Source organism: Ambystoma mexicanum, chromosome 6q (genome assembly GCF_040938575.1).
Source record: "Ambystoma mexicanum isolate Mex_15411 chromosome 6q, UKY_AmexF1_1, whole genome shotgun sequence".
Taxonomy (NCBI): domain Eukaryota; kingdom Metazoa; phylum Chordata; class Amphibia; order Caudata; family Ambystomatidae; genus Ambystoma; species Ambystoma mexicanum.
The window spans coordinates 612,438,918-612,452,009 of NC_090937.1; the positions used below are offsets into that span (position 1 = coordinate 612,438,918).

The following is a 13,092-nucleotide window of genomic DNA, read 5'->3' on the forward strand; positions in this document are numbered from 1 at the left end:
TCTTCTCTCCAATTTTCTTGAATCCTCTCACTTCTTTGATCCTTTTCAGTCTGGTTTCCGCCCTGGGAGGGGCACTGAGTCTGTCTTGAACTCGGTACTTGATGGCCTGGTATGTTTGTCGGACAAGGGCGGTGTCGGAGCAGTACTACTTATGGATTTGTTGGCTGTTTTCGACACTGTTGATCATTCCATCTTGCTTTCTCGTCTCTCCAACGCTGGTCTCTCCGGCCGGGTCCTTGATTGGTTCACCTAGTTTCTGTCTGATCGCTCCCAGTCTATCTCTCTTCCCCCATTCCAATCCAATCTGGTTACGCTCCTTTGTGGCGTTCCTCAGGGCTCGGCACTCTCTCCTGTCCTCTTTAATATCTATATTAGATCTCTTCTGCTTCTTATCCAGTCACATGGTTTCTGCTACTATTCTTATGCGGACGACACACAGATCCTCGTCCGCCTCGATCTTACTCAAGCTGAGACCACAGTATGACTCAGGAACTGCTTGGAGGATCTGGGGCACTGGATGATGACTAACTGGTTAAAACTGAATGGCAGTAAGACCGAGGTCCTGGTTGTGGGTACTTCATCTCCCCTTCTTTTTTGGACCTCGCAATTTTGGCCATCGAGCCTTGGCCCTCTTCCGGTCCAATCGGTCCGTTATCTGGGTGTTAAAATCTCTGCTTCTTTGTCCCTTGATAATCAGGTGTCTAGTGTATGTAGTGCCGGGCACGTTAAACTCTGCATTTTGTGGAAAGTTCTGCCCTTCATACCTGCTGAATGCCAGGCTCTGGTAGTGGCCGCCTTGGTTCTCAGCACTCTTGACTATTGCAACTCTATCTACTTGTCCCAGCCTCGCCATCTGATCCAAAGACTTCAACTGCTGCAAAATGCTGCTGTTCGCTCCATATTCCGCCCTCCTTTTGGATCTCATATTTCCCCTCTGCTCAAGAAATTACACTGGCTTCCTGTGGCTAGCCGGATCTTGTTCAAATCTTTGTGTCTGGTGCATCGTGCCTTCTATGGCTTGGGTGCTGAGTATCTTCAAGCAAAGTTTATCCATTACATCCCATTACATCCCTCCCCGCCTGCTGCGTTCTCAGTCTGCGTTTCTTCTTATACGCATGGGAGGCCGTGCCTTTTCGGTGGCCGCCGCCAGAGCATGGAATGAGCTGCCTATTGTTCTCTGTGCAACCGAAGACCACCTTACTTTCCGTCGGTTATTGAAAACCACTCTTTTTTAGGCCGTCTCTCTCTTTCGGTGCTGTCGGTTTTTGTTGGACATTGATTCCTCTCCAGTAGCTAGCGCCAAGATGCCTTTGGGTGTATGTGCGCTTACTAAGTTCTTATAACATAACATAACGTAGAGAGAGTGGTGGCGGAGAGAAAGGGACCAAGTTGGACTTGGGAGGGGCGGTCCAAGAAGGAGGAGGTCAGCCACTCCAGGGCCTGATCCGTGATGATCATGTTGTCACAGAGTCGATTGATCAGAATGGCATGGTTCACAGTGTCGAAAGCAGAGGAAAGACCAAGGAGGATGAGGATAAGAAGGAATGCTGGAGTGCTTTACAACTTATTCCTTTGATTGTGAAATGTATTAACACCTCCTTTCGGGAAGGCTTTGTTCCACTATGCATGGATATCACCTGTTGAATTATTTGGAATATGAATTATAGGCCTATTACTAACACTCTGTTTCTGCTGAAAATTCTGGATAGGGTGGCCTGTAGAGGACGGGCAAAATACCTCTTCCAGAAATCCCGCCCCCATGTTGCCTAGACACAAAGAAATAACGGTCTTCTGGAAGAAGTCCCGGAAGAAGTGTGAAAATGAACGAGAAAGAAGACTGGTGATGTCATGCGAAGTAGAACTGATGCACCCAGAAGAGATGCCAATGAGGAAAGAATATAGACATTATGGAGAATCTGAGGATGAAGTATAGAAGTAAAGCAACATTTTGGTATCGAAATGTAGATTGCTCCTGAGAAGAAGCACTGAAGAAAAATGCAAAGTCATTTTACAATTGTACAGACGCAGTAACACAAATAGACAAAGTGATCATGAGGCTGGCTATGTAGTAAATATACTGCAGGCTTTGCGCCAATGTATATTCATAGGAATGTATTGAATGGAAAGGGCTTGAAGTGTGGCGCAGTTGAATAAAACAGCTGATGGGAAGGAGAATTCAAGAAAGGCTGGCTGGCCCAGTGTCAAGAGTTGGCCCCGCCGTGAGCCTGGTTATTTGTTCGAGAAGATACATGAACGTGAGAAAGAGGCAAGCTCCTGTTTGAGGTGTAATGGAAAAACACTAAAAGTGACAAAAGTTCTTCATTTAATAGTATTTTATGCAACGAAAAAGCTCAAAACGTGGTCTACAGTCACATGGTCAGATGAAAATAGACTTTGGGTCGAGCGACACCGAAACCAGAAGATAAGGCCATGCCTATACTCCCCTTTATTATCAGGCACACAGATCTTCTACAAGGCCAAGTTCAAAGCCTTAATTGAATGGCAGATTGCAGGAGTGATGATGGATGTGAGCTAATTGGGTGGGAAGGCATGACCAGGCCAACCCCCCCCCCCAGCACCTGCGGTACTAGCTTGCGTGCTGCTAGCGAGTAGAATATTCCAGAAGGGTTCAAGCCTGCCAACCAATTATAGAGGGCTGCGTAGTACAGAGCCCTATAGTTGAGAAGCCACAGGGTGTTGTGTATTAGTTGACACAGAATTTGGCTGTCATGATGCCTACCCCCGGGGACCCAGACCAAGTCCAGCAACCCCGGAAGCAGCCATCAAGTTATCCCAAGCAAGCCCAACAACCCCTGCTAGGGGCTATTTGGGTGCAGGCCTGGCGTCTATCGCGCCAGGCTCCTATGGAGAGTCAGTCCAGGCGCCATAGGCGCCAGGCTCATAGATTAAAACTTACCTGATGCAGACCATGCTGCAAACTTACCTGATGCAGACCATGCTGCAAGAGCTCCAAGAACAAAAGAGGCTTGGAAGGGACTACTTTACCTAGGGACTATTTTTTTACTCGGGTGGGGCTGGAGAGGAATACTTACCTGGGACTACTTTGGAGGCTATTTAAACCACGCCCGAAGAGCAGCACACGCTTCGCGTTATTCTGCATCCAGCAGCGTAACGCTCACCGTGCCTGCAAGTCTGCATCCAGTTCTGCCACGCCCGCCTCGAGTTTGGAGAAAAGGTTAGAACAAGAGCAATACCTTTGATCCTTACCTGAATTCCCGATCCATCGCGCCTTCGAGCTGGAAGAAAGAAGTTATTTTATGGGCGTCGCCTCGCCTGCTGCAGCGCCGCATTGAACTCACCGGCCTTCGCAGCATCTTCACATTCCACCGTATCCTCCTGCATGTTCCCGCCGCACTCCGGCACCTAAGGAGAAGACAAGAACAGCAAGGTGAGCCAAGGGAATACACAGAGGAATATTAGTTACCCCCCCATAGACTTTCCTGATTTTACCACCGGGGGTACTATTCCTCTTCACGGGTCGGCGCAGCTTCCACTGCATCTTCGCCGAACTCCAGCCCCTAAGGGGAAACAAAAGGACAGCAAGGTGAAACAAAGGGACTAACAAGGGGAACCCTCCTCACCACAATAGACTTACCTGATTTTACCGCCTGAGGTATTATTCCCTGAGACTTCATACTTTCTCTCAGCACCTGAATAAGGGAGAAAGCAACAAGTTACATATTGACATTATTTTATCGAACTGTGTTGGAAAATACAAATCCTTAACAGAATACTACCGGTTGCCACGAGGAACTCTTCACTAGGGTCAAGCTGCAACCTGCAAGGAATCGGACAAGAGTGAAAGTCAGGCATTTGAACTCTTACGAACTTCATACTTACGGCGTCTTGCCGGGAATCTCTGAGTCAATATTGTTCTGGAACTCACCAATTTCTTCGAGCCAGTGAAGCAACTGGTTATCAACGCGCCCCTGCGCTCAATGCAGGATGGAGAGCTCATCTTTTCAAACCATCAGGTGAGACTATAAGAGGGGACATCAAAGGTGATCTGTGGGGAGAACAGCGGGGGTGGGGTGATTTACGCTCAACTCCACGGGTGGTTAATTCCCTTTCTCCATTTGCAGAAGAATATTCCAACAGGCCAAGCAAACGAAGCTAGGTGGGCCAGTCCAGTCCGTCATCTCGGCCTTATGCGTCACTTTGGTGGAGACCGCAGCTGTCCAGTTCCGATCGACGCCTCTGTGGGAGCCAGGTGAGCGTAACAGAATGCGGAGCCTACCCACAAATTCCCACCCGGGCGTTATGGATACCTCAGAGACTGACCAATTGGCCCAATTACTAGGGGAACTGAGGGCTGAAGTGCATTCCGCCCGTCAAGAAAGCAATGCTCTTAGGAGAGAACTGATTTTGTCAAAGGAGCGAACTGATGACCTTGCTAGGCAACTATTGCAAAGCCAGGCTGGACAAGCACCCCTACTTGGTTCCGGGGGAAATCCAGTTCCTGTGTTATCGGGTAACCCTGTGCAAATAAACCTACCAGGAAATATTCCATTAGCTCCACCCAGACGCTTTGCCTGAGATTGCAAAAGGTTCGCCGTGTTTATGAACCAATGCCGCTCGCACTTTTTATGCAGACCTGGAGCCTTCCCAAACGATCAAGCCAAGGTAGCCTTTGTATTGTCAAATCTCAGCGGCAGTGCAGCTGATTGGTCAATTCCACTAGTTACTCAGGATGACCCAATTCTTCGGGATTTTCAGGGCTTTCAAACGAGCATGGAAAGACTATTTGCCCGGCACTCCCAAGGACAGGCCCTGGATAACAAACTTTTGTCCCTACGACAGGGTAACCAGGACCTTCTATCCTATATCACGACCTTTAATAGGTTGATAGTGGAAACTGGATGGCCTGAGGTAAAACAATCACGTTATTTCATCGAGGGCTTCGAGGAGAACTCAAGGATGTCTTGGCTCAAGTCGTGAACCCACCTCAAGACTGCGCTGAATATATAGACTTAGTGGTCCAGTTAGATCACAGACTTCAGAACAGAAAGGCTGATCGAGCCAAGTTTGAGAATCGGGTGTTGGTCAAACCCCACGCTAACCCCAAAGGAGCAGATGCTTCAGAACCCATGCAAATCGGAGGGGTTAAAGGACCCTTAACCCAGAAGGAAAGAGAAAGGAGACGGCAAATGCAATCGTGTCTATATTGTGGAACTCCTGGGCATTTTCTACGGGATTGCCCTGTAAAACCACCCAAGAAGGTGGTAGGAGCTGCTGATAAAAGCCATATGGCGTCAGACTCGGGAAATGACCACGCCCGACAAGCGTAGAGGTCCGCTTGCCGAGCTTGAAGAAGGATACTCAGAACTCGCATTTCATTACACCAATGGTCCTCGTAGATTCAGGGCAGCCATCGCGTATGCACGCAGTAAGGGCATACATTGATAGCGGGGCCATAGGAAACTATGTGGACTATGAATTGGCTTCCAGGATGAATCTACCTCTCTGCCGAAAAACCACCTCAGATGTCATCACCACAGTCGATGGAACTGAAATTGCCTCTGGGCCTGTAACTCATTCCACCGCAGAGATGACACTATTGGGTCAGTATGGGCATGGAGAGACTATTGTGTTTGATCTAATCAAAGCCCCACAGTTCCAAATAATACTGTGGATACCTTGGTTGGAAACACATAATCCTTGTATTGATTGGCGAGAGAAGAGAATAACCTTCCTGGATTGTGCACAAACCTGTTACCCAAAGAAAAATCAGAACACAGGCCTGGCCACAGTAACCACAGCAGTCATGCAACTACCTCCAGAATACCAAGAATTCCAGGATGTCTTCCAAAAAGAACAGGCAAACACCTTACCTCATCACAGATCATCGATCTCATACCCAGTGCACAACCCCCTTGTAGCAGGATCTATGCCCTTACGAAACCTGAGAACCTTCACCTACGACAATACTTAGACCAGTACCTTGCCAATGGCTTTATTCGCCCATCCAAGTCCCCTGCATCTTCAGCTTTGTTCTTCGTGCCCTAAAAGGAAGGTGACCACAGAACGTGCATAGACTACCGCGCATTGAACCAGATAACTGTTAAGAACCGATACCCATTGCCTCTGATCCCTGAACTACTAGACCAAGTGAAGGACGCTTGTATATACATTAAATTAGATCTCCGGGGGGCATACCATCTGGTACGTGTAAAAGAAGGCGACAAATGGAAGACTGCTTTCCGCACTAAGTATGGGTTATTCGAATACCAGGTGATGCCTTTCGGGTTGTGCAATGCACCAGCAGCCTTCCAATACTTCATGAACAATGTCCTTCGTGAACTCATTGACTTTTGTGTTGTCGTATATATCGATGATATTCTAGTATACTCCTCTTCAGAATCTGACCATGTGAAGCACGTCCGAGCAGTCCTTGAGAAATTGCGCCAGCACAAACTATATGCAAAACTGGAAAAATGTGTTTTTCATGCCACAGAAGTTGAATTCCTTGGGTTTATCCTGACCCCAAAGGGAGTCCGAATGGACTCACGAAAGGTGGACGCAATCCTTAAGTGGCCATCACCAAGTTCAGTTAAAGGAGTACAAAGCATGCTCGGCTTTGCCAATTTCTACCGCAGATTCATCCCAGATTTTTCACATGTTGTACATCCTATCACAGCACTCTTGCGAAAAAATAAACGCTTTATGTGGACTGAAGAAGCTGAAAATGCCTTCCAAGAGCTGAAAGCAAAATTCACGTCTGCACCTGTACTAAAGCACCCGCGCCCTGAACTTCCATACATAGTGGAAACTGATGCATCCAGTCTAGCCATGGGAGCTGTCCTGTCTCAAAAGGACCCTGAAACTGACCAGCTTCATCCAGTAGCATTTTGGTCCAGAAAGTTCTCGGCACCTGAGTTGAACTATGCGGTTACTGACAAGGAGTTATTAGCCATTAAATCCGCCTTCAAGGCTTGGCGGCACTATCTTCTCGGTGGCAGGCATACCATTACTGTGATCACCGATCACCGGAACTTACAGTATTTAAAGACAGCCAAGGCCCAATCGTCACGTCAACTCCGATGGGCATTGTTCTTTGCCGAGTTCGATTTCGTAATAACCTATCGACCAGGTTGTAAGAATGGTAAAGCAGACGCCTTATCCCGAATAGGGATGGGAGAGGCAGAAGTGAACCCAGAACCAGTACCTATAATTTCCGAACAAAGGATTCTTGGCATGACTACTCTACAGACACTAGAGGACATTCAGGTAAAGATCCAGCAACTCTTTGATCCTACAGCCCTGCAGGACTGGGTAAAAAAAGGCCCGGACTACTCTGTCACCAATGATCTGCCTTATTACCAAGGGCGGCTATTTCTGCCACACAAGGAACTACAAGAGCTAGTCATTTCCCGTTATCATGATACCCTAATGGAGGGGCACCCAGGTATTGCAAAAACTGGAGCTAAAATTAAAAGACAATTCTGGTGGCCCACCTGGCGAAAGGATATTAAATCATTTGTGATGTCTTGTGGCATTTGCGCCCAAAACAAAAGTCAAAAGAAAAAAACAGCTGGACTCTTACAACCTTTAGACATTCCGCCTACACCATAGCACACCTTATCGTTAGACTTTATTACTGATCTACCCCCATGCAATGGATTTAACACCATTCTAGTTATTGTGGATCTTTTTTCCAAGATGGCCCACTTTATTCCTTTAAAGGGATTACCTTCAGCTTCAATCCTGGCCAAGGAGTTCCTCGAAAACATTGTTCGCATACACGGATTTCTGTCCGTATTGGTCTCTGACCGGGGCAGTCAATTCATTTCACATTTTTGGAAAAAATGCTGTCAATTGGGGCAAAACGATGTGAGGTTATCGACCAGTCACCACCCCCAGACCGATGGTCAAACGGAGAGGACCAACCAGACTCTCGAACAATACCTGCGTTGTATGTTACATCAGACTGAGAGTAATTGGAAAGACATTCTTTGGATCGCCGAATATGCATACAATAATTCAGTACACTCTGGAACTGGACAAAGCCCTTTTTATACCTTATATGGGCACCATCCTCGAACCTCAGACCTTGACTCACCCCAACACTTAGAAATGCCCGCAGTGGGCCATCTGCATGCTACGATTACACAAGCCTTTAAGGAAGCAACTACACATTTAAAACAGGCGAAAGAAAAATACAAGAAAGATGCTGATCGGCATAGAAGTGATACTCCACAATACCAAATAGGGGACCAAGTATGGTTAGCCACAAAACAGATCCCTTTAAAGGGAACACAGACATTTAACCCCAGATATTTGGGACCTTACTCTATTAAGGCCATTATCAACCCGGTGGCTGTCAAGTTGGAATTACCTGCTAATATGCGAATTCACCCCGTCTTTCATGTCTCACTTTTGAAGCCAGCGCAACCAGGGACAAGACTAACCAAGCCACCAGACCCTATCCTTGTAGATGGAGAACCCGAATTTGAAGTTAAGAACATCCTGGACTCCAAGCTGATAAAGTCAAAACTTTTTTATTTAATCGACTGGAAAGGTTACGGACCACAGGAAAGGTCATGGGAACCTAGTGACCATGTTCATGCACCCCGATTGGTGAAAACATTCCACAGAAATGTCCCAGACAAACAGAAACCACAGGGAAGAACGACTTTAGGAGGGGCCTTGGGGGGGACGGGGGGGGAGTGCTGTCATGATGCCTACCCCCGGGGACCCAGACCAAGTCCAGCAACCCCGGAAGCAGGCATCAAATTATCCCAAGCAAGCCCAACAACCCCTGCTAGGGGCTATTTGGGTGCAGTCCTGGCGTCTGTGGCGCCAGGCTCATATGGAGAGTCAGTCCTAGTGCCATAGGCGCCAGGCTCATAGATTAAAACTTACCTGATGCAGACCATGCTGCAAACTTACCTGATGCAGACCATGCTGCAAGGGCTCCAAGCCAAAAGAGGCTTGGAAGGGACTACTTTACCTGGGGACTATTTTTTACTCGGGTGGGGCTGGGGAGGAATACTTACCTGGGACTACTTTGGAGGCTATTTAAACCACGCCCGAAGAGCAGCACACGCTTCGCGTTATTCTGCATCCAGCAGCGTAACGCTCACCGTGCCTGCAAGTCTGCATCCAGTCTTCTGCCACGCCCGCCTCGAGTTTGGAGCTCCTAGAAGAAGGGGAAAAAGAAGGAGAAAAGGTTAGAACAAGAACAATACCTTTGATCCTTACCTGAATTCCAGTTCCATCGCGCCTTCGAGATGGAAGAAAGAAGTTATTTTATGCGCGTTGCCTCGCCTGCTGCAGCGCCACACTGAACTCACCGGCCTTCGCAGCATCTTCACATTCCACCGCATCCTCCTGCATGTTCCCGCCGCACTCCGGCACCTAAGGAGAAGACAAGAACAGCAAGGTGAGCCAAGGGAATACACAGAGGAATATTAGTTACCCCCCCCATAGACTTAACTGATTTTACCACCGGGCGTACTATTCCTCTTCACGGGTCGGCGCAGCTTCCACTGCATCTTTGCCGAACCCCGGACCCTAAGGGGAAACAAAAGGACAGCAAGGTGAAACAAAGGGACTAACAAGGGGAACCCTCCTCACCACAATAGACTTACCTGATTTTACCGCCTGAGTTATTATTCCCTGAGACTTCATACTTTCTCTCAGCGCCTGAATAAGGGAGAAAGCAACAGGTTGCACATTGACATTATTTTATCGAACTGTGTTGGAAAATACAAATCCTTACCAGAATACAACCGGTTGCCACGAGGAACTCTTCACTAGGGTCAAGCTGCAACCTGCAAGGAATCGGACAAGAGTGAAAGTCAGGCATTTGAACTCTTACGAACTTCATACTTACGGCGTCTTGCCGGGAATCTGAGTCAATATTGTTCTGGAACTCACCAATTCCTTCGAGCCAGTGAAGCAACTGGTTATCAACGCGCCTCTGCGCTCAATGCAGGATGGAGAGCTCATCTTTTCAAACCATCAGGTGAGACTATAAGAGGGGACATCAAACGTGATCTGTGGGGAGAACAGCAGGGGTGGGGGGATTTACGCTCAACTCCACGGGTGGTTAATTCCCTTTCTCCATTTGCAGAAGAATATTCCTACGGGCCAAGCAAACGAAGCTAGGTGGGCCAGTCCAGCCCAGTCCGTCATCTCGGCCCTACGCGTCACATTGGTGGAGACCACAGCTGTCCAGTTCAGATCGACGCCTCTGTGGGAGCCAGGTGAGCGTAACATTGACTTGCTCTTGGGATGGGCTTAGTTGTCCACCTGACCTTAGAGACCCAATCACAACCCACCGCTATATAGAACCTATACCTAGATGTTCCCATTAAGCCTATCACAATCCAGCTTAGGTTTTCTTAGTTTGCGACGTAGGATGACGTCAGTAGTGACACATTTTTAGTATAAGAATGCTGTTTTTTCATCAAATGCTTTGAGCGAAATTGAGCGAACGTCCGTCGATGTCCGTTGTAACTCCCTGTTTTAGATAATTGTTAATAAAACAGTACTGTGTTTTGCAAACTTCCTGAGTCGGTCTGATTATAGATGTATGAGTAAGTTCTGCATCCCCATCCATCTCTAGTATTGCTACATCGCCTCAAAGGACCCTAAATCCAAGGGTTCAGGCCCATATTCAAATCCTGGATTTTATATCTAGTAACAAGATGTTGAGCCGACGACAGTCTGGTTTTCACAGTGCTCATAGTATTGAATCGGGTCTGTTGGATTTGAAGGCAGAGAGACTTTGCTGGCAACCATCTGTGCGGGCAATTCGATCTAACAACTCTTTACTTTTGTCTGTGCCCAAAGTTAGATTGGCTATGGTGAACACTATATAAATGAATAAAGACACATGTTTGCACTATAATTTTGGCATGGAGCATTATGAAAGGTGAATCTGATTAACAGACCCCTCTCTCTCGCTCTCTCTCGCTCTCTCTCTCTCTCTCTGTCTCTCTCTCTCTCTTTCTCTTTCTCTTTCTCTTTCTCTCTCTCTCTCTCTCTCACACACACACACCCCACCCCACCCTCCCCACCTTCGATGGGTAACTCATGGAGCATAAAACAAAGATCAACAAGTATGTCAGATCGTTTTAGATGTGCAGCAATACATTGCACTTCACAGTCCCCTGATAGCTTTCTAGACCATTAATTGAATTTAATATTATGAGGTTTGTTGTCGAATTGCTGAAGTTTGCAAACCACAACAAAATGTCTTGTATTTCTTCTTTTTTCAGAATGTGGTGACATCCTCAGCGATTCAGAGGGGAAAATTGATCAAATTGCTGTGGTTGCATCGAACATACTCTTCTTTGTCGTATTGTTTGTGTTTGCCATCTTTGAAACGTAAGTGTACCATCTCCATTTCTCTCTGCTATTTAAAACTAACAAATTAGTTGCAGGGTTTGAAGGCAAATCACATATAGTATGCAACCCATTTTTTGGAGATCTATAAAAATGATGTGATTAAGTCTCGTTGAATGTCTTTTTCTCCCCAACATCAGAAAAAACACATTGTTTTTTAAAATGCCCTAAGATTTTTGGGTTGCCGCCAAAACAAATACATGTCTTTTGAATTCAAAATAGTTATTCACTGCATTTTAACATACTACAGCAAAAACAAATCCCAGACTGACATGTTAAAGGTTTAATCAAAACGAAGTAAAATATCAATGCTGCCTGAATCTTGCACTGTCAAACAATTGTAAAGGAACACAAGCGAAAGTTGAGGCCTATTTGAGGAAGGGTTATGATTCCTGCTCATTTAGTTTCAGTGGGCAAATTATTAAATCCCCTTATTTATAATATTTTCCAATATTGTACTATTTTACTTTGAGGTTATTTGTTGAATATCTTTGATGGGAAAGATTTTTTTCGTAGCTTTCCCATTTACTTTAATGGGACCCCTAGCACATCAGCTGACTTTTTCAAGAGTCTGACCTGATTTTGTGTGAGTTTACCCTACAATTCTGCAAACCTCCTTTTATTTTGGGGGCACTGGTGAGTGCTTAAGGCTACCAGTGCAGGGACACTCTGTCCCACCATGTATGCCGGTGGTCTCGCACTATTACCGCCCATAAGGAACGTTGCATAAAAGAACCAAGTTTCCTCTTTGTTTTGGCTGTATGGGCATTTTTCCCATACTTGCATTTTTCCCATTCTTGCTGAAACTCAGAGAGGTTGGTAGCAGTGTTACCTTACTTCTACGTCTCGTCCCCTTTCCTCCATACTGCATGGGCGTCCCTCACTAGGGATGGGAACGGAACCTTTTTCACTAGAAAAAATGTCTTTACCCCTTTAAATGTAGTTGCGCACGGGGCGTGGCCCCAGGAGCATGCACTCCTTTGACTCCGCCCTCCGGCGCCACACCTCAGTCCTCTTTTCCGCACCGACAGGAGCTGACCTGCTTCACCTGTGCTGTGGTTGAGGCCCTTTTTTCTCCTCATAATTCCACGTGTCTTCTTCGGTCTTCCCCTGGGATCTCGGTCCCAATTTCTAATCCATTCTAACATTTTAATTTCCACCGGCCTCCAGGTGCCTCGCCCTGCACCTTCCCCAGGCAGGCTTTAGTAGGTGCCCTCCCTGCAATGGTTCCATTCCGACGTCGGATCCGCACGCATTCTGCCTCCGCTGCATAGAAGAAGACCACGGCTGGGATCGCTGTTCTGCGTGCAACGCCCTTACTCCCTGGTCACTCAAGAAACGGCTCGCTAGGTGGAGGTAGCTTTTTTCCAGGTCTCCCCCAGAGCAGATCAAGGAGTATGTGCGCAGGCAGACAAAGGCCCAAGATAGATATTCTCTTATCTAAAGCACACTGCAAGGGTGATTGCTTCCGTGGGAATCATCCAAGTGGGAAAGGTCAGTCAGGCCCTCTCACCAGCCAGGGCACTGAGGCTCAGCGAGCTACCCGCCTCACGGCGGAGGGGTCTATGGATCCTCCCGGTCCCAGGACTCAGGGCCAGTCGGCACTAATACCGGGTAATCTCCCGAGGGGCTCTGCCCTGCTACTAGGCCTATGTCCGAGGGGGCACCTTCACGCAGCAGCACTACCAGATCTATGTCAGAGGGTGATCAGCCTACCAG

General features: G+C 47.3%; 1 protein-coding gene across 1 annotated transcript in view; it reads left to right on the top strand.

Moving 5' to 3' along the window:
* The window catches only part of MFSD8 (major facilitator superfamily domain containing 8), a 1,042,879-nt gene that overhangs the window by 697,123 nt on the left and 332,664 nt on the right, over positions 1-13,092 (top strand). The window contains exon 8 of the mRNA XM_069631102.1: positions 11,247-11,355. Coding sequence (XP_069487203.1) covers positions 11,247-11,355 — 109 coding nt within the window. The remainder of the gene's footprint in view (positions 1-11,246; positions 11,356-13,092) is intronic.